The sequence below is a fragment of the Equus caballus genome, chromosome 29, assembly GCF_041296265.1.
Source record: "Equus caballus isolate H_3958 breed thoroughbred chromosome 29, TB-T2T, whole genome shotgun sequence".
In the NCBI taxonomy this organism is placed as follows: Eukaryota; Metazoa; Chordata; class Mammalia; order Perissodactyla; family Equidae; genus Equus; species Equus caballus.
The window spans coordinates 22,280,555-22,304,512 of record NC_091712.1 but is presented as its reverse complement, the minus strand read 5'-3'; the positions used below and the strand labels follow the sequence as shown (position 1 = coordinate 22,304,512).

Genomic DNA, 23,958 nt, shown 5'->3' with positions numbered 1-23,958 from the left:
AGTAAAAAAATACTGTTTAGTAGGAAAAAAAAGTCTCTCAACTTCTATGAAGAATGATGCATAATTCTCACATTTTCCTAAGGTTAAATATTGTAATAAAAAATGTATAATACAAATGGAAGAATGAAAGTCAGAGTTTAAGAAACAAGTGCATTATAAAGATAATAAAATTATAATAAATTAATTATAATGAAAATACAAAAGAAAGCTGCCCACGAAAATTAGTACCCTAAAACACTTTATGTTATTTAACCAGCTCTAGGTGAATTGCTGACATGTTAAATTTCATACATACTTGACTTCTTATTTGACCTAATTTCTTTTTTAAATCCTGTGTCTCATCTTCTAAACTAATACGATATCGTGACGTAACCTCCAGAGAAGCCTCCGACATAGACTGCTTTTTCAGGGTGTCAGCCAGTTCTTGTTGAAGTTGTCTCACAACTACCTAAGAAGACATTCCTGTTACTGATTTTATAAATCATCTTATTAGGAAATTATGTTAATACCATATAACACTAACATATATACTCTGAAAAGTATCACATATGTCAACTCACCTTCTTTTCCTCATATGTACACTTCCTGTTAACTGAAATCGGTCAAAGACACAAAAGGTGTTATCCTCCTGCCTCATAAGCATTGTTACTCAGGCAATGGATTCAGCCCCACTATCCATTCCCCGGGGGCATTCGCAAAGATTTGCTACCTACTGAAAATCTCAAAAAGACATGAGGATGTAGTGGGACTAGGGGTGGTCAATTCTACACTGTGGAACAGTTTCCCTCTTCTTTATCAGAGGCCTACATGAACTTCAGAGTTCCTCACATACTCCATCCTCTGCGCAAACTCTTCCCAGGATTCCCATCTCAGAATAAAAAGGAAGTCATTCCAATGGGCTTCGAGGCTCTAGGTAACCTGGCCTCCCCCTCCCTCCCTGACCTCAGTGCCTACAACTCTCTCCCCACTCAACCCCACTCCCGCCACACGTGAATCCTGCCGCCCCTCGCCAGTCTGGAAACGGAGATCCAATGCCAAATTAATAAACGATGGAGAGCTGCAACTCTCTTTGTGTTGGACAAACTGAGGTCCAAATGATAGTAACTGAGCCGTGAAATGACAATTAGGAGCCAAGTATTTGTGAAAACGTTCAAAGTGAATTATAACCAGCAGTGGGAAGATTAAATCAAATATAGTTTTGCTAAAACTCACCACATTTGTCCCAAATTATGATTTAATTAAAAGCAGATGCCTTTAAAGAGTACAGAGGCCATAGGATATTTGATTTGAGACTGAAATATTTCCAAATTTAATTCAAATTGACATCAGTAAAAATAAAATTCTACTGGGGGCCAGCCCAGTGGCACAGCGGTTAAGTTTGCACATTCTGCTTTGATGGCCAGGGGCTTGCTGGTTTGGATCCCAGGTGTGGACATGGCACTGCTTGGCAAGCCATGCTGTGGTAGGCATCCCACATATAAAGTAGAGGAAGATGGGCACAGATGTTAGCTCAGGGCCAGTCTTCCTCAGCAAAAAGAGGAGGATTGGTGGCAGATGTTAGCTCAGGGCTAATCTTCCTCAAAAAATAATAAAATTCTACCAACTAAAAATGTATAAAAAGCTACTGAGCTACAGCACCTACACTTCAATTCACCTGGGAAATCTGGAATTAACTGTCAAGGTAATCCACTTAATGGAATCAATTTCGAAATACTCATTTTAGTTATGAGCATTTCATTCATCTGCTTCATCATGGTATTAAAATGTGGTGACATAAAGATTAAAATTATTGTTTTAGCAGTATGAGACTAAATTATTAATATCAGTCTGTACCTATTAACAATTCATAATTTAACCTCTTAAAATTTCATAGGTGACACAATGTCTTTACTCAAAGTAAAGTAAGTCTCTAGTCTAATTTTTGTTTGCTGGATACAAGGTATGCTTTTAAGCTCATTTATAGTCTACATATTTTTAGATTCAACTAGATTCCACATTTAGCTATAATCAAATATTACTTTGAATTTTCTTTCAGAAACCTTGAAAAATATTGATCTTTCTGGATACTTACTTCTCTTTCTGCTTTCTCATTTTCATACTGATACATTCTTTCTTTTAAATGATTACATTCATCCATTAACTCCTTATTTCTTTCTTCCAGCATAAGACCTTGTTTTTCACTTTTGGCTTGAAGTTTTGTTACAATATCCTGAAACCGGTCTTGGATATTAATCACTGTCTTTTCTTTACTATCAGCTTTGTTGTGAGCATCATCCAGTTGCTGTCGAAGCAACATATTTTCACTCTGTAGTTGAGCCAATCTCTCCTCTAAGGATTCCTGCTTCCCGATGTATTTATTCACTCTACCTTGTTCACTCTGATACATTTGTTCAATTTCCTTCTTTTGACACTGTGTTTGGCTGAGGTCTCTTTGTACACCTTCTAAAACCAAAGTTTTCTCTCTGAGAACATCTCTTGTTTGATGGAGCTCAATTTCTAGGTTATTGACTTTACTTTCAGCTTTAGAAAGTTGTTGAGAAAGAATCTCATTACTATCTTTCAGGTTAGATATATCAAAATTCATTTTGTCCTGTAAGCGAAACCACTCATCTCTTGCTCTCTGGAAAGCAATCTCTAGGTCTCTTTTTGATGTCTGACTTTGATCATGATCGTGGACAGCAGTAGCCAGTCTTGAACGGTATGATTCAACTTCTGTTTCCAGTCTTTCTTTGTTTTGTCTTTCATTCTCCAGTTTAGAGTTTAGCACTGTATTCTCAGCTGTTAGAACATTAAGCTGTCCATTATATTGAAATATTGTTTTCGCTAATGTTTCCTCATTCAGTTTTATTGTTTTTTGAAGATCATCATTCTTTTCTTTTACTCTTTCAATGTCCTCAAAATATTTCTTTTCCTTTTCCTTGTTCTGATTTTTTATTGTGTCTATTTCCAGTCTTAGAATGGCAATTTCATCCTGCAACATGTGGTTTTTATGTGACAGATCTTTTTCTTTGTCATGACTATCAGAAACCTAAGTAAAACAAAGGAGACCTGTAGCTTAGTGTTCAATAAAATGACAAATCATGATTTCCTCTGAAATTAAAGAATCTATAAGTTTATACAATAAAAAGGTTGCCAGAAGTGGATATCCAACTGGAAAAAGATAAAGTTGGATCCAAACCTCAAACATTATACAAGCATAAATTCCCCAAAGTTCAAAAATTTAATTGAAGACAATGAGTCCACGAAAGTAAAAAACAAACCATGAGAGAATTTTTAAGAATCTCAGAATGGGAAAGGCCTTTCTCTGAACTACAACAACTCAGAGGCATAAATAAAAGACTGCTAAATCTGACTACATTAAAACTTGAGTTTGCAGTCTGACATCTAACCTATCCACCTGCCCCAGAGTAGGAGCCTCAGCTCTGCATACATTTGGACAGATGAAATCTCCTAAAGTCCTTTTCCTTGAGAATATTCCACAGATAATCTACTTTTCTAACATTTTTATAGTCAATCATAAAAATTCCATCTACTGACAAGTCATACATCTAGGTGTTATACTAAGCATCTCTATATCCATCACCGAACTTGTTGAGTTGTCACAGTTCTGGAATACGAGCAAGCTGATTTCCCCAGGGCTTCTGACTCTACTACTAGTGCTCTTGTGCCAAACCACAGCTACTTCTCTACTGGAAACAGTTACATACAAAAGAAGCCTTATATTTCAAAACAGTAACAGTAAATAAAGTCAAACTTATAGAGTTCTTCTCAGAAAATCATGAGACTATTTGCTGCTGCAATAACTTTTATTTCCTCTTCATAATGTTTAAAATAGCAATAACTGCAAAATAGGGGGAAAATACACTGAACTATTTCACTAGGAATAAAATATTCATCCATAAATTATCACTAATTTAGCATATTATTGTTTTCAAAAGCTCCTTGTCCTGAAATAGGATACAACTTGGAGCAAATTGTTACTTTTCTCAAAAATAGAAGAATAACATCCAAAACATGGTCTCTAAACTGGCTACACTGTTTCTCTTTACCATCAGTGGAAGTGATAAACCTCTCTATTAATATATCAAGGCGGTGAAATCACTGTCCAAAACTGGAACATCTGTTAATAGCAACAGTTGTTAATACCAATAGTTTTGAGATTATGGAAAGCTCATTAATTCCTATGAAAAATATTAAAAGCCTCTCCTTTGGATGAGGCCATTGGAAATATCACTACTTGACTATTACAGACAAACGGATTTGAATTAAGAATATTACTTTTTCCAATGGACAAAAAATGCCACCCCCCCCCCCCAAAATTATATATACAGTCATGCACCACATAACAACATTTGGTCAACAAGGTACTGCTTATACAATGGTGGTTCCAGAAGATTAGTACCATATAGCCTAGGTGTGTAGCAGGCTATAGCATCTAGGTTTGTGTACGTACACTCTATGATGTTTGCACAACAATGAAATTGCCTAACAACGCATTTCTCAGAACATAGCCCCATCATTAAGTGATGCACGACTGTATATATGCTTTAGAAATCCTCTATACTTTCCATGATGTATAGCGTTGGTTTTTTAAATATATACACACAAAAAAGGATAAATACACATATGTGAAAATGACTAAAGAAAATACCTCAGTGTTCAATTTCTTATGAGCCATTTCTATCTCCTTTTGTTTGCAAAGGTGGTTGGTCAGAATTCCATCTTGTAATATTCTGGCATTCTGTTCTCGAGAAAGTTGCCTCTGAGTGTCATTTCGCTCTTCCACAACCTAGAGACACATTTCATTAGGCTTTTGGTTTCCTACTACTAAAAAGAATCAAAGGTTAAGAGTAGAAACTCAAAAAAAAAAATGTTAAAAGGAAGTAGCTCTTTTAATACGAAAGGACTTTATCCCTCATGAATAACTCAAATTTTAATTTAAATGATAGCTAAATTCGTCACAGAGCAAAATTACAGGTAGACATAGTATCGTGAAATAAAATTTCTTTACAAACATTTACTAGTTTCATCACAGTCTTAAGGCAATTTAGCCTGTAATTTAACATAAAAAAACTAAAATTAACATTTATGTTAATGATTAGGCTCAATTTACCTTCCATTCCTTCATACAGAAAACACATACAGAGCATCTCTTAGGTGCCAAGAATTGCAATAAGTTAATAATGTTAGCTATAAATGTCACAGCTCATATTTAGGATGCGATAACATTTTTGGTTTGTTTTAAACCCATATATACATGAAACCAGAGCTATTACAAGTAATATTAATGAAACAATGTTAGAAATATGCATTTCTTACCTAGATTAACTTACCTGATTCAGATTATTTCTCACAGTCCTCAATTCCATGTCTAGTGTTCTAAGAGTGAGTTCAAGCTGTTGTTTCATTTCAACTTCTTGACTATATTGCTCTTCTTTTCTTCTTAATTGCTCCCTAATTTTTTCATATAACTTATCAGCAGTTCTTCTCTTCTCTTCTTCTTGTTTTAAGGTAAATCTGCAGTTAAATATGCTTATCTTAAAATTCATTTTGTTTGGAAAAAGAAAAATTCATTTTATGATCGGGTTCTACATATGTTGGTTTATTATCCTAATGAAATTTCTAACTTCTCAAATTTTTTCCTTTCTAAACCTCATGTTTTCAATTTCTTACTTAAATCTCTTTCAAAAGATATATATACTTGAAAGGTGGCAATGAAAAAACATTCTGCTGCTTAGTTTTAGTCAACAGTCACTCTGGTAAATATTGTAGGAAAGGAATTTTGAAATTATTCAGTAAAGTTAGAGTTGAAAATTACTTTTTTCCACAGTCATAATTAGCACTCTATTACGACAGATTAGTTACTAATTGAAAAGAGAACTCATTGTTTATAAACAAGTTCATAAATTCACTAGAATGAAAATTCCAAGTTCACAAAATATCACAGTGAAGTAATACTGACTAAAAGTGACTTACAGTGTAAGACACAACAGCAGATGTCTAGACAACACCCATCTGCAGGCTCCTGTCACCCAGGACCAGGCAAGGGAGGCTGCTATCTGGGGCCCCTCACTTTCTATGTTTCTTCTCTTGCAACACTTTCAACTTATCTTGTAGATTATTATCTACTTTATAAATCATTTTAAAATCCCTTTTGGAACAAGACAGGCTCCATATTAAGTAAACAATTAAGAGTAATATGTGCTTTCAGCACAGACCTCTGAATTAATTTTATCTACGTATGAGAGAGATTTTGAATAAACTAATTGGTAATCACCTTCCATCTTACTTTTTATTCCATGCATATGTGAAGAATAAAACTGCATACATTTTGTAATTTTTTAGTCTTGAGAAAAACGCTCATTTCATACTCTGGTGGGAATGAAAATTATTATAAACTTTCTTGAGACTGATGTAAGAAATATGGATCAAAGACCTATTTAAAAGTTCTTATGCTTTAACCAAATAATACTATATTGAAGAATTTATTAAAAGTAAATCGTAAAGGGGCTGGCCCCATGGCCGAGTGGTTAAGTTCGCACGCTCTGCTGCAGGCGGCCCAGTGTTTCATTGGTTCGAATCCTGGGCGAGGACATGGCACTGCTCATCAAACCACACTGAGGCAGTGTCCCACATGCCACAACTAGAAGGACCCACAACGAAGAATATACAACTATGTACCGGGGGGCTTTGGGAAGAAAAAGTAAAAAAAAATAAAATCAAAAAGTAAATAGTAAGAAACGTAGAAATAGATTTATATAAAAGATTTATATTCCTGGGGCCAGCCTAGTAGTTAAGTTCACGAGCTCCACTTCGGCGGCCCAGGGTTTTGCCAGTTCGGATCCTGGGAGAGGACATGGCACACTCATCAGGCCATGTTGAGGCGGCATCCCACATAGCACAGCCAGAGGCACTCACGACTAGAATCTACAACTATGTACTGGAGGATTTTAGGGAGAAGAAGAAGAAGAAGAAAAAAAGAAGATTGGCTTTGAAAAAAAGAAAAAAAGACATTCCTTGCAGCATTAATTGTAATACAGAAAAATGAAAAACAACTGAAAATTAATTTCCTAAATAAATAATGAGGTTTCCATATAGTGGACTCCCATTTGGTCTTAAAGTATCACTGTTAAGAACTTCCTATATCATTTCTAAGAATTTCATACTCCACTATACTAAAGACATTTTTTCCCCTGTAAAATCCCAGAAGGTCAGTTAGCAATTACAAAACTTCTACATTTACTGTAGTATAAAAGTAAATAGTTCAAATATTTCTTTAAAATGAAGATGTTCAATACCTCAAACTGCAGACTTCTCGTTCCCACTCCACTTTTTGATGCTCTAACTGTGACTTCATTTCTTTCGTTTCTGATAGCTCCTTTTGTAGTCCACTAACCTTATTTTCCATTTTTTTAATTTTTCCTGTAAGTAATTCACAGTGATTTTTTTTAAGTTCTATTAATCTTTCATATGAAAGAACTGCATTCTGGATTTTCAATAGGCTAACAGAATCTGCATCAGGGAGAAAAAAAAAATAGAAATAAAATATGGGTATTTTTTTGTGCATAAAGGACTGTGCAGTTTCACATTCCCTCATTCATATGTCGAACAAATGTATATTGAGCACCTGCAACATGGAAGACATTACACTAAGCTCTGCAGATCAAATAGACAAGATCCCTGCCTCTTGTTTAGCTTAAAGAGGAGAAAGACAAATAACATGTCAATTATAAAATGTGATAGCTATTATAAGAAAACAGAGTTCTATGATCACATAACAGAAGTTGATCTAGACTGGGCCCAGGGAAGACCTCCCTGAGGAAGAGAGGGCTACACTGAGAAATGAAGGATGAGCAGGAAGCAATGAATCAAAGGAGGAAGAAAGGCACTCTAGACGGTCTACAGCACGTGCCGAAGTCTACTGCAATCTGCTTCTAGCCAACACGGAGTAACAGGTAGTGATTTACCTTCCTACCCGAAACAAGCAAAAGCCAAACAGACAAAATACATAAAAATGATTTTCAAGACAAAGGACTTCAGGCAATGAAGGACAGTGATCCCCCAAAACAACTGAAGTTAGCCTAACAAATGCCCACCTCACTGCCTTGAGAGAATGTCCAGGCCACAATACAGGGAGAAGGAACTGAGGTAGAGCCCACCAGACTCCCTGAGTGGAGGTGATGAAGCTGAGAGTCTGGTGAAACCAAGGCAGGTAGAGATCACAGGTCAGAACACTGGAGAGTAGATAGCGGAACAGAGGAAGAACCCTGGAGATGTGCAGAGGGGCCCCTGGGTGTTCAGCAGAGTAGTGCACAGTGCATACAGGTGAGGAAACCCCCGGGACCAGGGGAACAATCCATCTGAAAAGGCATGAAACAGTGCCTGGTGCTCACACGGCACCAGGAATAGTGTCTATTCACATTAGCCAGGCTGGAAAAACTCATAATTCACACGCCAATGACTTGAATAGTCAGAAACCTCGTGCTTCAGTAGTGGGGAATAATCAGGTACAGGCTGAGCGCTGCTCTGGATGAACCTAACACATCATAACAGCAACATCGGAAAGGATCAAACTGTTTATAAGTAACTTAACTGTATCCCCAAACAAAGCTCAAAGAGCTATGTAGAGGCATGGAAGCTATTTTTAAAAACCAAATAGCACTTACAGAGATGCAGATTATGATGTCAATGATGAAAAATACACTGGAGGGGAATAAACACATATTAGTTATTACAAAATAAAAGGTTAGTAAGTTTGACATCCATGAACTGTGAGAAAACTTCAAATGGCTAATATACAATTCCCCAAAAAGCTGGGGGAAAGGGACAGAAAAAAATATTTGAAGAAAAAGTGGCCCAAAACTTCTAAACTTAATGAAACTATAATCCCATAGATCCAGGAAGGATCTGGTTAAAAGAGAAGAAATGAAAGTAAACTACTGCAATTTTCTTATACTACATATGATGTGGTAGAGCATTACTTGAAGGTGAACTGTGAGAACTTAAAGTCATAAACACTAAAGTAATCACTAAAATAGCAAAACAGAAGACATAGCCAATAAGCCAAAAAAAGAGTTAAGTCATACAAAGTATGTTCCCTGACCTCAAAGCAACCAAATTGGAAATCAAGAATAAAAATATCTCTGGAAAATACTCAAATATTTGGAAACTAAATAACACAAATCTAAATAAATCCTGGGTCAAAGAGGAAGGGAAAAGAGAAATTAAAAAGTATTTTGAACAGAATGAAAATGAAAACAAAGATATCAGAATTTGTGGAATGCTGCTACAGTAGTGCTGACATGGACATTTATAGCCCTGAATGTCTGCATTAGAAAAGAAGAAAGGTTTTCACCTTAAGAAACTAGAAAAAGAAGAGTATATTAAACCAAAGTAAGCAGAAAAAGAAAGTAATAAACATCAAAAGCAAAATCAATGACACAAAAAAAGGAAAATAGAGAAAAGTCAATGAAACCAAATGCTTTCAGGAGATCAATAAAAGTGATAAATCTCTAGCCAGCCTGATAAGGAAAAAAAGAGAGAAGGCAAAGATTAACAATATCAGACATGAGGAATGCGACATTACTACACATTCTACAGACATTAAAAGAGTAACAGAGTACCATTAGGAATTTTATGTAAATAAATTTGACAACTCAGATGAAGTGGGTAAATTCCCTGAAAGACAGAAATTACCAAAGCTCACTCAAGAAAGAACAGAGAAGCTAAGTAGCCCTATATCTATAACAGAAACTAACGTTCTGGTTAAAGACCTTCCCATAAAGAAAATTCCAGGCCCAAATGGCTACACTAGTGAATTCTACCAAACATTTTAGAAAGAAATAACACCAGTTCTATACAAACTCTCCCAAAAAAAGTGAAGAGGAGAAATACATCCCAACTCATTCTATAAGGCTGGCATTACCCTGAAACTAAAACCAGACAAAGATATTACAAGAACGAAAACTACATCATGAGCATGGAGGTAAAAATTCTAAATAAAATATTAGCAAATCAATTCCACCAATACATTAAAAGGATAATTTGTCATGACCAAATGGTGTTTATCCCAGGAAAGCAGGGTTAGTTTAACGTTCAAAAATCAAGTAATGTTATTCACTATATTAACAAACTAAAAAAAAAAGCAGAGAAGAAAATCTTTGTGACCTTGTGCTAGGCAACGATTTCTTAGATATGAACACCAAAAGCAAAATCCATAGAAGAACAAATAGATAAATTAAACTTCATCAAAAGGGAAAACTTCCGCTCTTCAAAAGACACTGTTAAGAGAATGAAAAGACAAGCAACAGACTAGGAAAAAAATTTTTGCAAAAAAATATAGCTGAAAAAGGAATTGTATCTAGAATATATAAAGAATTCTCAAAACTCAACAAATAAGAACACAAACAACCTAACGTTTTAAAAGGCAAAAGATTTAAACAGTTAGTTCAAAGAAGATAAACAGATGGCAAATAAGCATGTGAAAAGATGTTCATTATTAGGGAAACGCATATTGAAACCATAATGACATATATACTACACACTCATCACAACGGTCTAAGATTTAAGAAGCTGACAATACTAAGTGTGAAAATACGGAAGAACTGAAACTCTCATCTGTTGCTGATGGGAACGGAAAATGGGCACAATGACTTAGAAAACAATTTGGCAGTTTTCAATAAGGGAATATAAAGGGGCATGAGGAGACTTTTAGGGATGATGGACATGTTAACCTTCTGAACTGTGGTGATGGTGTCATATGTGTATACATATGTCAAAACTATCAAATCATACACTTGATACATGTGCAGTTATTGCTGTTCATCTCTGACTGTGCGTAATTTATAAAGCAAATTTTACCATAGGTATGTATGTGTAGGAAAAATCATAGTATATCTAGGGGTACTATCCGTGGTTTCAGGCATCTAATGGGGGTCTTGAAATGTATCCCTCACAGATAAAGGGGAGACTACTGGACATAAAAAGGCTTTATTTTCATACAATGGTCCTACCTTTACAATCCACGCCAAGTTGTTCAATCAGCAACATGGAATTCATATAATTGGAGTACGGCAACTCACAATCCTCTGAGGCTGTTTCAGATGACTGAGTTAAGTCAGCAAGGTCATCCAGAGAATTAATTTGCTTTTTGACCTACAAATAAATAATACTATTTCAAAATGTCCCAAAAATATTTATAAAATATACTAAGTGTACAGAGGTGATAAATATCTTTTTATAAAAGCAAATACAGATTCTTCTTAAAACAACTGATTTTTATCAAAAAGATACCTTTTATCAATAATTCATGTCTCCAAATTACCTTTTCAAAGTAAATGTATTACAACAAAGGAAGATTTTCTATTTTTTCCACTATACCTTTTATAATGTATTTTTTTACTACAGAATAATATTTTTGATAATTTATTTGTTACAATACCTTGTTCTTTTCATTAGATGTTTTCTTCGCAGGCCTAAGAAAACAAACAATTCTTCTCAGGCAAATATTAAATACTTAAAATACAAACAATATCTAAACCTGTTTTTATAAATATAAAATCTCCGCAATTGTAACTAACTTTCCATAGTGGGATTACATAATAAATAGAAAGAGTAACATTAAGGGACAAAGAAAATACACTAATAATATTAACAAAGTATTAAATTTAGATTAAGCTGACAGTCAAAGCAAAAATATAATGTTACTTGTATTATTTGATAGGAAAAAAAATATACCAGGGTCTTTGGTTGTCACTTTCAATAAAAGCAAGCTTTTACTGGCACTAAAACCTATTTGGAAAGTATTATCTAAGTCCCTATATGAACGAAATCCTTTTTTAATAATCCTGAAAGGCTAGGTAACTTGCCCAGCCCTCATACAGCTGGTCAATAGGAGACCCACAATTCAAACTCAGGAAATCCGGCTTCAAAACATGTGTTTCACAATATGCTGGGAAAGTAATATTTATTTTTTGGTGTTTCTAAGTATATAATAGCAAATGAATCTATATTATTACTCCATTTTTAGCTATAATTATAAATCATAATTTCTGAATCTTACACATATTTTTGAAATAAAAAGACTTTACACCTAGGCAATATTGGAAACCTACTTACAATAAACTAAAGATTTGTTTTTTCTAAAGAAATTCATCAACAGGCATTCATTCATCCATTTAACTGCTTACTCAAGCATTCAAAACATGCTTACTGAGCACACAATATGTATCCATAACACTGTTGGTACAGGAAGCACAGCTTTTGTAATTTAGAACTATATAATCCAAAAGTAATCATCTGTGATAGATTAACAGTTTACTTTTCTACTGTACACAAACATTTCGAAATCTTCCCCTTTTCCCCAGAACGTAACAACTATTAAGTTCATAAACCTGATACTTTAGAGTACCTTACAAAACCCAGCTATTCATGATGATACTGTCAAAGGCATTATAATACCTAGAAACATCAAGGAATGATTAAATTCTATTCAATGTAGCCTAAGTGTTTACATTATTTATGACTATATAATTTTTAAAAATCTATGTATAATAGTATAACTTTTAAGTAATCATGTGCATATTCAATTACAGGCATACCTCGAAGATATTGCAGGTTTGGTTCCAGACCACCGCAATAAAGCGAACATCACAATAAAGCAAGTCACACAAATTTTTTGGTTTCCTAGTGCATATGAAAGCTATGTTTACATTATACCGTAGTCTAGTAAGTGTACAATAGCATTGTATCTAAAAAAACAATGACTATACCTTAATTAAAAAATACTTTATTGCTAAAATATGCTATCATCTGAGCCTTCAGAGAATCATAATCTTTTTGCTGGTGGAGGGTCTTGTGAAAAATGCAATGTTTGTGAAGCACAATAAAGTGAAGCCCAATAAAACGGGGTGTGCCTGTATATGAGAATATTCCACGTCAGAACGAATTCTGAACGGACAAGTTCTTACCGTAAAGCTATACGTGAATAGAAGTACTATGGACAATTAGTTTACTATCATCTTTCAAAGATAATGTAATACAATCAATAAGCTTTCTAATATTGGAAATGCAGACAAAATTAAATTAATAAACATGTCATTCTCCACTGGATCATTTCCAACGGCATACAAACATACTCTAAAAGCTCCCATCTTCACAGAAAGAAAGAAAGAAAGAAAGAAAGAAAGAAAGAAAGAAAGAAAACTTGATTGAACTCCACATTCTTCTTATCACCTGTCCCCTATTGTCTTTCACAGTAAATATTCTCTAAGGAGTTGTTTACACTTATTCACTATAGTCTGGCTTCAAGGGCAACTGTTTATTGAAACTGCTCCTTGTCAAAGTCGCTTGTCCTCATCTTAACCTTTCAGCAGTGTTTGTTAGATGTAGTTGAGAATTCTCTTACCTTGGCCTGTACACTGCACTAAGCTATTTTGTTTCCAGAAAAAGTAATCAGTGGTAATATGCTTTCTGCTAGAAATAAAGAGTTTATAGATTTTACCTCCCATCATCCTGATCTGTTTCACTTAAACTGCTGTCATCATTCACTTGTAGTAGACCTCCAGGTAGCGAGTCGGCCTTCTCAAACATTGGGGTAATCACAGATTCTTTTGGTGTCCATTTTTCATCCTTAGTTTTCTTTACTTCCTTCATATGCAAGCCAGGAGCACTACTTGAAAAAATCCATAAAAAAGCCAATGTTTTCTAATAATTCTACTGATAAACAATAAAAAACAATTTTCATAAATTCTAATTCTCATCATCTTAATTTATTCATTAATTCAGAAAACAATCATGAAGTACATAGGGAAGGAAATACACATTCCTGCTTCAAAGTTGGATGTACAATTATGATACAGATATTAATAGTTGACATGTGAAAAATTGTAAGTGAGCACAAGGAAAGCTTTACAAAAGAGATAAAACACACGAGGTCGCCAGGAAAAGAAATGGGAAAAAAATCATTCTTCTCAGAGATTAGAACGTGAGCACAAAGATTAGGTACATGTACGGCATCTAGGTGTTTCCTAGGACCTTGAAAGGAAAAGTATAAAATACATGGAAGCAAGTAGTGAGAGATGAGTCAGGAAAGAAATTCTGAAGAACCCTGAATGCTACACTAAAAATCAAGTTTACTGTCTAAAAGCAAGGACTCAAACGTGGGAGTAAATCATTAGATTTGTGCTATAGTTTTGGTCTTGCTTTTAAATATAATAATGCTTAATTGAAATGATTTTTAAAATAGCATGAAGCACACAGAACATGAAAGAAGAAATCAGGGAAATATCTTGGGGGGGATTTTACTTTTAAAATATCCATATGTCAGAGTGACGTCAGCATCATGCTGAATAAGATGTACCTCATCGTGCCCCCCAATCACCACCACTAATCTGGCATTCATCCATGGACAAAGGTGCCTGTGTGGGGGCTGTGGGATCTAGCACCATAGGCCAAGTGACCTGGGAGGTATCTCACCCAACCACGCATCAGGTAACAATTGTATAGACCCAGGTCCCAACTGTGGACCCTATATGGCCCACGAATTGGTTCCAGCCACTCTCAGCATCATCCAGGAGCCCCTGGAAAGCAGTCTTGGATAATCATTGTCAGATGAGAGAGTCTTTGTGGAAACCCAGGGTTCCAGCAGAGAAGTTCCATCCAGCACTCCACTGGAGCAAAAAAATACAAGTCTGGATGCATTGGAGAGGGCAGTTATTAAAGACTGAAAGAGGTAACTGCTACTTCAAATGCAAAGACGGCAATGCAAAACCTCAAGGAACATGAAAAATCAAGGAAACGACACTACCGAAGGACCACAATACTCTTCCAGTAACCAATCCCAAAGATGTGGAAATTTGCAATTTACCCAACACAGAATTCAAAACAGCAGTTTTAAGGAAACTCAATGAGCTACAAGAAAACACAGAAAGACTATTCAACAAAACCAGGAAAACAATACACAAACAAATGAGAAGTTTACAAAGAGATACAAACAATAAAACAGAACCAAACAGAAATTCTGGAGCTAAAGAATACAATGAATGAAATAAAGAATGCAATAGAGGGGGCCGGCCTGGTGGCCTAGAGGTTAAGTTCGCATAACCCGCTTCAGCAGCCCGGGTTGGGGTTCCGATCCCAGGTATGGACCTAGCACCACTTGTCAAGCCATGCTACGGTGGCATCCCACATAAAATAGAGAAAGATTGGCATAGATGCTAGCTCAGTGACAATCTCCCTCAAGCAAAAAGAGAAAAATTGGCAAGAGAAGTTAGCTCAGGGCCAGTCTTCTTCACACACACATAAAAATGCAATAGAGAATACTGACAGCAAAATAGATCAAGCAGAAGAAAGAATCTGCAAATTAAAAAATAAGAACTTTGAAATTATCCAATCAGAGGAGAACAAAGAAAAAAAAATGAAGAAGAGGGAAGAAAGCCTATGCGAATTACTGGATACCATCAAAGGAAACAATTTGCAAATTATCACAGTTGCAGAAGAAGAGAGAGAGAAAGAGGCAGGAGGCTTATTTAGAGACATAACGGCTGAGAACTTGCCAAACCAGTGGAAGGCTTTGGATATCCAAGTTCCTGAAGCTCGTAGGTCACCAAACAAACTCAACTGAAAGAGAGCCACTCCAACACGCATTATAATAAAATTGTCAAAAATCAAAGACAAAGAGAGAATCTAAAAAGCAGCAAGAGAAAAAAAAGAGGCTTGTAACTCATAACAGAACCTCCATAAGTCTATCAGTGGATTTCTAGCAGAGACCTTGCAGGCCAGGAGAGAGGAGGATGACATATTCAAAGTGCTGAAAGGAAAAATGGCCAACCAAGAATATTCATGCAGCAAAGTTAAACTTCAGAAGAGAAAGGGAAAGAGAGCTTCCCAGGCAAACCGAAGTCTGATTATAAGTCTGTAATTATAGAATATGACATGGTTTTCATTTTGAACATAGTTAATAGAAAGCAACTTTTTTTTTTTTAAAGATTGGCCCCAAACTAACATCTGTTGCCAATCTTCGTTTGTTTTTTCTTCTCCCCAAAGCCCCCCAGTACATAGCTGTATATCCTAGTTGTAGGTCCTCCTAGTTCTGCTGTGTGGGATGCCGCCTCAGCATGGCCTGATGAGCAGTGCTAGGCCCAGGCCCAAGATCCAAACCAGGGAAACTCTGGGCCCTGGAAGCACAGTGTGCAAACCTAACCACTCCGCCATGGGGGCTAGCCCCTGGATGGCAACTTTTAACCAGAAAATATCTTGTTCAAGTGGCCTCAAACTTAGGAAAAGACTAACATGTGGCCATGGTAACAAGACGCTACCAGAACCAGCTGTAAATGTGTTCGATCAATCAATGACCACTGGCCTCACTCACCAGCCAGTCAACATCAGCTCCTTCCTTCTGAAAGAAAGCCAATCAGAGACAAACTCACTCCACGAAACACGGCTTGGAGTGCCCACCAATCAAGAGCAGTCTCACCCAAGAGCCACGCTGCTTCAGATGCCATCAAACCACTTGGCCTCTGAAAGTCCACCAGTCCTTAAACTCCACTCTTCCCAAAACTCAAAGAAGAACAGCGAGCTGCTCTGCTTGTTAGAAAAGTCTGTGCCTGACCAGCAGAGCGCTGTCTTACTATAGAGAGCAGTAAATCCCAACTTCATCTTTTTACTTCAGATATTCAAAGCTCATTTTCCTTTGGCAAGAATTTTTTAAAGTCCTATAATAATTTAACACCATTATATTTTATTTTTCTTAATAAAATAGCAAGGAAGTTTGCTATTCCTTTGATCCATTTTACCATAATTAAAATGATCATAAATACCACTCAAAGAATAAAGAGCGAGTTAACTACAATATTGGACTTTCCTCCCTAAATGGAAAAACTTTCATAGAGAGAAGATAGCTTATTAGAAAGAGCCAGAAAGAATGAAAAAAATGCAGATAGTTGACAGGTAAAATTGTTAGAATGGGCCCACACCAAGACTACTTTTTTGTTTAAGGGAGAACCATGACAATGTTTAGAACCATACACAGGTTAAACTCCGTTCACTGAGTAGTACTGTGTGCTAGGTAGGCCCTTTTCTAGGCACTGAGGATGCAGCAGTGAACACACAAATACCCTACTCATGAGAGTGAAGTAAACACACAGTAACACCAAATCAGATAGGCAAAATTTGCACCATGGCAGAGAAATGAAATTTTGATGTGTTGTAGAGGGAAGGTTGGTTGAAATATCAGTCAGGATGGCCAAGGAAGATCTTGATGAGAAAGTGGGTTTTAAGTAACCCAGGAATGTTAGGAGCAGGCCCTGAGGATATCTGGGGGAAAAGCATTCCAGACAGAATCAGAAGCAAGTGCAGAGGTATGCCTGGAGTGTTTCAGGAATAGTGAGAAATTCAGTGTGGCTGGAACAGAGGGAAGGGGATAGAAAATAGAACCTCAAGTCAGAGACAGAGACAGAGATCTGAGATGAACAGATTATGTAAGGCCTTGCAGGTATTAGGAAGAACTCTGCCATGTTCTCTGAGTGAAATGGGAGGCAATTAGAAGGTTTTGAGCAGAGGAATGACATAATCTGACATGTTTTAATAGTTCCCTTGTGTTTAGAATTGATGGAGTTAATGAAAAAAAAGAAAGAAAAGATCAATTAGCTGACTATTACACTATTCTAGATGGCAGATGATAGTGGTTTGGGCATGGAAGGTGTGACTGGCTTCTGAATATATTTTGAAGGTAGCCTGACAAGATTTGCTGACAGATTAGATATGAGGTATAAGAGAAAGAGGAAGACAGCAGTCAAGGATGACATCAAATTTTTTTGGCAGAGCAACTGGAAGAGTTGTCATTAACTCAAACAGGAAAGACTACACGAGGGGCAGGCATGAGAAAGAATAGCAGGAGCTCAATTTTGGACATGTTAAGGTTACCCAACAGAGTTCCAAATGACATATCAAGTAGGCCGTTTGATATATAGGTCTGGAATTAAGGAGAGAGATCTGGGCTGGAGATACAAATTGGGGAATCATTAGCATATACAGGGTAGTAAAAATCATGAGAAAGATGATCAGAGATTGAATTCTGTGACACTTCAAGGTGTCAAATGTGGGGATGAGGAGAAACAAGCAAAACAGACTGAGATGGACGGATTAGAAAGGTGGGGAGAAACCAGGTGAGAGAGTTATATCCTGAAGGCCGAATGAAGAAAGGACCTTGCAGGAGAGAATTTCCATTTCTATCAAATATTTCTGACGGGTTAAGTCAAATGAAGTCTAAGAAATTATAACTAGATTTATTAAAGTGGAAATCAGTGGGAACCTTGAAAAAACAATTTTGGAGGAGTGGTGGGAGTGAAAAATGCTAGATAAAGCTCAAGACTGAATGGAAGGGAAATGAGAATCAGGGAGTAAAGACAGTCTTTTTAAGGACCTCTTAGCTTAGTGGCATGACCGTGGATGATCTAATTTTCTTCTTGTTTAGCAGGAGTTTTCAAATCTTACATTATGATATGTAGCATTTTTGTAATACTTTAAAGTTTTAAAAATTTCATACATGTGTCACACTAAATGGTTTAAAAAATGCCAGACCAAAGCATTAAATAATAAATTCACAAAATTCTACAACTAAAAGACCCCTTGAAAATTTTCTTGATATATAATGATACTGTATAACCTGAGCACCATTTTCCTCACGCTTATAAAGACTACAGGAAGACTAACAGTTTCAAGGCAGTATTTCTTGCTTGATGAAAGTCATCTAACTCTAGAACATTTTATACTACTCAAATATGCAAAGTAGTCGTATTAAAATTCTGACACAGAAATAAAGCAGAGAAAAGATTCTTGTTTATACACTGAATTTCTGTAAATTGTATAATGGGAAATCACTGTTGAGCCATCTGGTGTGGGGCACGCTTCCACAGTCTCTTTAGAAAGGAAGGGTCACGGCAGGCAGGCAGGGCCCCATGGAAAGAAGATGCACTGCATCAGCAGCACCTTGGTTTACAGCGCAGGGGCCAGCAAGCTGCCACCCACAGGCCAAAGCCAGCCCATCACCTGTTTTTGTAAGCAAAGGTTTATTGGAACACAGTCACACCCATTCATTTACCTATTGTCTAGGAGAGATTTCAGACTACAGTTAAAGAGACCTTAGGGTTTTCAAAGCCTAAAATACTTACTAGCTGGCCTTTTACAGAAAAGGTCTGCCAACCCCTGATTTGGTAGATGGATCTGTTGATGTGTTTTATTTTAACAGGTTGTACTCAATATACTGAAATGTTTATATAGGCTAGGGAACAAATTGCCACGTGAAATCCCACGGCAATATCCAGATTAATTTGAGGGTCCAATATCTGAGCACTCATACATTGGGAACAAAACACAAAAATCTAGTAACGCAATTTTGTTGGTAACAAGGTGGAATGTCAGTGTAGCATGAAACTTTGTTTTACCACTTAGCAGACATTAGAAGTACTCTAACAAAATTTGCTTAAGATACATCAAAACAAATGCTTCAAATATACTTTAATTTTAAAACAATCAGTACACTGTAGATTAACTTCATTTTTTTAAATGGTTGCATGCTACATTATTTTATGAGTATGACTTAATTTCCTTGTTGATGGGTATTTAGACCATCTCCAACCTTTTGATATGACAATGTATAATAAACATCCTTAACATATATGTATATATGGAACATAGTTACATGAATATCCTTGACATATTTATGGGTTTTACATACCCTTAACATATGTCATATTTATATATATAATAGTATATAATAAACATACTTAGAATGTGTATGGGTATGTGTAAATGTGTTGGGAGTGTCTGTGTGTGTTTATATAAGTCATGGTTTCCTGTAGGATCTAGTCCTGGAAGTGAAGCTGTTGGGATAAAGGGATGACACATTTAAAATTTTGAAACATGCTGCTAAATAACCCTTCAAACAAGATTTATCAATTTCATTTACCAATAGGGTAGGAGAATGCCTTTTTCCTCCCATTTGCCAACATTGGTTATTTTTTTAATAAAATATTTATCATGACTGCACAAAATATCTCATTGTTAAGATGCATTTTCCTGATTGCCAAGCAAGGGTGAATATCCCTAGTAAAAACATAAAATGTATTAATCACGAATATTAGCTCAAATTAAGATCTGCTTTATTGAAAAATAGCATTACCTACTTTGTAATCTTGCTGAAGGCTTACCTGACAGAGTCCTCATTCTCCATAACAGGAAAGCGCTGCTTATCAGCTCTTCCACTCGTTTGTTGAATTAATCCATTCTCAGCAGCAGCAGCAGCAGCATCTATGTTTTCTGATATTTCCATTTCACTGCTTTTGTGCTTCTTCTTTTCTTCTTCAACCTTTAATAAAAGTTGGATACTAAGGATAATTGTTATTACTTTATTCATTAAAAAGACCTTTTTTGTTTTCATTAATTTTATCATTACAGGTCATTGACATTTTTGTACATTCTGCTTCATTTCTGTTTGAGGAAATGAAGCAGAATTTTCCAAAATTTCAAAGTGCTGTCTTAATTTTGTGCTCTTATTCACAACCGCTCTTCGCTACCTAACACTTTCACCCCATCTGACTGGCAGACAGAGAGAAAGAAGACTACATAGACACAAAATTTGCCTTCTTCTCTTTACCTTAATCTGGATTTTGCATTAAACCACCAGATTTGGAAGATGTGACATTGTGGTGCTTCAGTGACAAACAGGAAGCCTTCCTCTCTCTGCACTGAGCTAGTCCTTCCTCCACTGCCTCTTACAATTCTTTTTCATTTGGATCCTGGGGATATCCAAAAAGTGATGGTGTTCACTAAAATAAATGACTCAAAACTCACTACCAGACAAGGAGCAGAGTGAAACTGATGAATTGTTAGTGTAGAATTCTAGAAAATGAGGAATGTTCTGAAGTTTCACATTCACTAAACATAAAATCTTACAGCTGGAGGGTATAGAAGCAATTGACTACTTTAGCCCCATTCTTTACCAATAATGGGAGTAAAACCAAGAAAGAATAAATGACTTGTCCAAAGCTCCTAAAGTGCCATTACCTACCACTTTATCAGAGCAAAAGAGATGATATAATTCTATAATGCTCAGATAAATTACCAGATAAATTCATCAAATTAATCAGATAAATTAAAAGTGTGACTTGGTACAGTAATTAAATGCCTTAGTTGGGGGTCAGCTTCATCTACTTTTTCTTTAATATCTCTAGATTTTTATCTATCTTTAAAACTCAATGTACCTCTTATACAAAATGCAAACAAACAAGTTAAAAAATCTATTATTGGGGGGAAAAAAACCTCAATATACCTCAGAACTCAAGTTTCTCCTTCAGAGTTAAATACCGAATTTTTTGCTGAGGGTTTATGCACCTATATGATAATATCATACACATCAAAACGTAACATATTTTATTAAGCAACATAATATAAAGGTCTGACTCAACTGAAAAATCTGAGACTGCTGATAAAAAATATGTGGGAGTGTATATATTTATTATTAAAAATATCTCAAAGTGGTCATTTGGAATTCTAATTCCAAGGGTTTGAGTAAAGCAGATAAGATTGGACACACTAAAGCATAATAAATAGATTAGTTTAGCTGGGAATATTTTCTTATATCCTAATTTATCTTTAAGCCAATAGAATAAAAAAAGCCCTAGAGCTTGTTATATTTTTAAAGCAGTTTCCTTTATGCTTATTCTAGTTCAGAAGGTCACATGGTACTCAACTGAACTAGTTTCCCAGTTCAGAAGGAAGATGGACAAGAGAGACTCACGTTGATTAAGGAACAAAAATTGTGAGAATGTCTTCCTGAACGCCTATTATTTAGACGGCAGAAATAATCTATTTCTAGACACAATCACACATTTAGACAACGTCATGCTATACATGAGCTTCGTTCATAGGCGGAAAGTCAGAATGGGCCCGAGAGCTGAGAAAGAGAGAAGACACAGAGCAGCAGCACATGAACCTCTACCTCTTTGTGAAGTTGCACTTTCTCTTTTTCCAAAGCCAGGAATTCTACTTGTAACATGCCTATCTCATTCTTAAACCTTTGCATATCTTGCTGTAATTCTTCATTTAGACATACTCTGGATGTTCTGTCCCTATATGGTGGAGAGCTCACATTTTCTAATTTGGGTTCCACGCTGTTATAGTTATTAGCACTGCAATGATCTGCATATAATGGCTTCTGGAACAATTCTTTGGTTGGTTTTATTTTCTTATCAGTATTTGTAAGAGAAGAAACATTGTGCCTTTTTATTTGAATCATGTGTTTCATCCCAGTGGAACGGGCAAGCCACAAATCAAGAAGGCTTTGTGGATCACTAGACTGAGGTGTATGTCCGATGTCTAAATTCCAATTAGTGGTATTTTGGGTCACATTTTTTGTCATTTGCACATCAAACTCTTGGTCTTCTTTCACTTCAAATGTAACTACTGGGTTCCTTACTTTTTTATTTTCTGGATCATTATAAAAACTCTCCTCATTTTTGTTAAAAACATGTTCAGTGTCTGATTTATCATTTTCACAGTCTAATTTATTTTCATTTAAATAAAGCTTTGAAGATGACTGGCAAGCGTATTCCGGGGACCCAGAGTCTGAACGAGATGGAAAGACATTTTTGAGACTGGGTTCTTTTTGTCCAGGAAACGCCTGGAATAGTACAGAGACAGACACTCCAAGTGCATCTTTTTCCTCACAATCAAGTGTATAATTTGTCAAATTAGAAGAGATTTCCTTTAAGTTTGCTCCTTCTTTCGAGTTATCATGTAATGGCTCTTCCTCAGGATAAGCAGTAATTTTGTATTTTTCACAAATTTCACCAAATTTCTGCTTTAACTCATTTGTGACGAGTTTTAAATTATTTTTCCACTCTAATTTGCCTTGTGTGATCCACATTTCCTTATACTTTTGCACACAAGGAAGTGCTGAATATACAGGTATATCCTCTCTATCACATTCCTTATTCATTACTGGTTCTTGAGGCATTTTTGGCAGACGCAAAAGTGGAAGATTAATTTGCTTGCTTTGATTTTCAGATGTCTTTTCTGTTAGGGTGTATGTTTGTAAAATAGCTTTATCCTTAAGTAAGCAAGTAACGACAAAGAAAAATTAGAAAACAATTAAAACCTAACTGTTAAACTTATTAATCTATGTTTACTTCCAAATCATTGCACTGTAACTAAGAAGTGAAAAATAAGTTGACTTAGCCTGAAATAGGAGAAAAACATGAACCTGTAAGCCTAATTTTCTCACTGTTTGAACTAAACAATTCATTATATGTTATATCTACCAAAAACAAATTAGGAAATGATCTGTAATGCTACAAAGGCTTCCTCACTTAAAGATATTTGACCTCACCATACCTTAAACAGCGAGCCCCAACAGTGCATTTAAGGATCTTATTTTATAGATTAATACTGGGGAACAGGTAAACGTTAACTTACTAGAAACCAAAATCAATTAACATCAATCAGAAAGAAAAGCAAATTCCTAAATTTTAATTCCAATTATATACTATGATGGTATCATACATCAATATAGATTATCCGCTTGTATCTAGTTCTAAGATAGTCTAATATCCACTAGTGAAAGTGGATAAAAATTTTTTAAAAACATTTACTGATTTTCTACACTGAAATGAAATACATTAGAAAGTTATTATTTGTACCCTAATAACAAAGCTCCTATCCTGGAAGGTGTGATTCCCTTAATAGGCAGCTGTCTTAATCTTACGACTCCATTCTCTCCTAAATGTAGACTCTGAAGTCCATTCCACAGAGATAGATCACAAGGCAGAATAAATCTTTCATCTTGGCATTAGTGACTGGCAGTATCAAAGTGCAAATTTTGACCCACTGGGAATGATTACACTTTTTATAGGACTTCAACTCAGTGGCCATCATTGTTATACTGTTCATAATTTTAACTGC

The 23,958-nt window shown here is 35.7% G+C and overlaps 1 protein-coding gene across 50 annotated transcripts in view; it reads right to left on the bottom strand.

Moving 5' to 3' along the window:
* Positions 1 to 23,958, bottom strand: part of ANKRD26 (ankyrin repeat domain containing 26) — an 87,912-nt gene that overhangs the window by 24,542 nt on the left and 39,412 nt on the right. For 11 of the 50 annotated variants that reach the window (XM_023632167.2, XM_023632169.2, XM_023632171.2 and 8 more), the window contains 9 exons: positions 20,208 to 20,365; positions 13,502 to 13,672; positions 11,441 to 11,474; positions 11,013 to 11,154; positions 7,299 to 7,512; positions 5,334 to 5,517; positions 4,652 to 4,789; positions 2,072 to 3,028; positions 296 to 448 (listed from right to left, as the gene is read on the bottom strand). In XM_023632167.2, the coding sequence (XP_023487935.2) occupies positions 296 to 448; positions 2,072 to 3,028; positions 4,652 to 4,789; positions 5,334 to 5,517; positions 7,299 to 7,512; positions 11,013 to 11,154; positions 11,441 to 11,474; positions 13,502 to 13,672; positions 20,208 to 20,365 (2,151 nt within the window). Of the gene's footprint in view, positions 1 to 295; positions 449 to 2,071; positions 3,029 to 4,651; positions 4,790 to 5,333; positions 5,518 to 7,298; positions 7,513 to 11,012; positions 11,155 to 11,440; positions 11,475 to 13,501; positions 13,673 to 20,207; positions 20,366 to 21,997; positions 23,108 to 23,958 lie in introns of all 50 variants that reach the window. The other 39 variants (XM_023632168.2, XM_070254795.1, XM_070254804.1 and 36 more) reach the window with 7 other exon arrangements.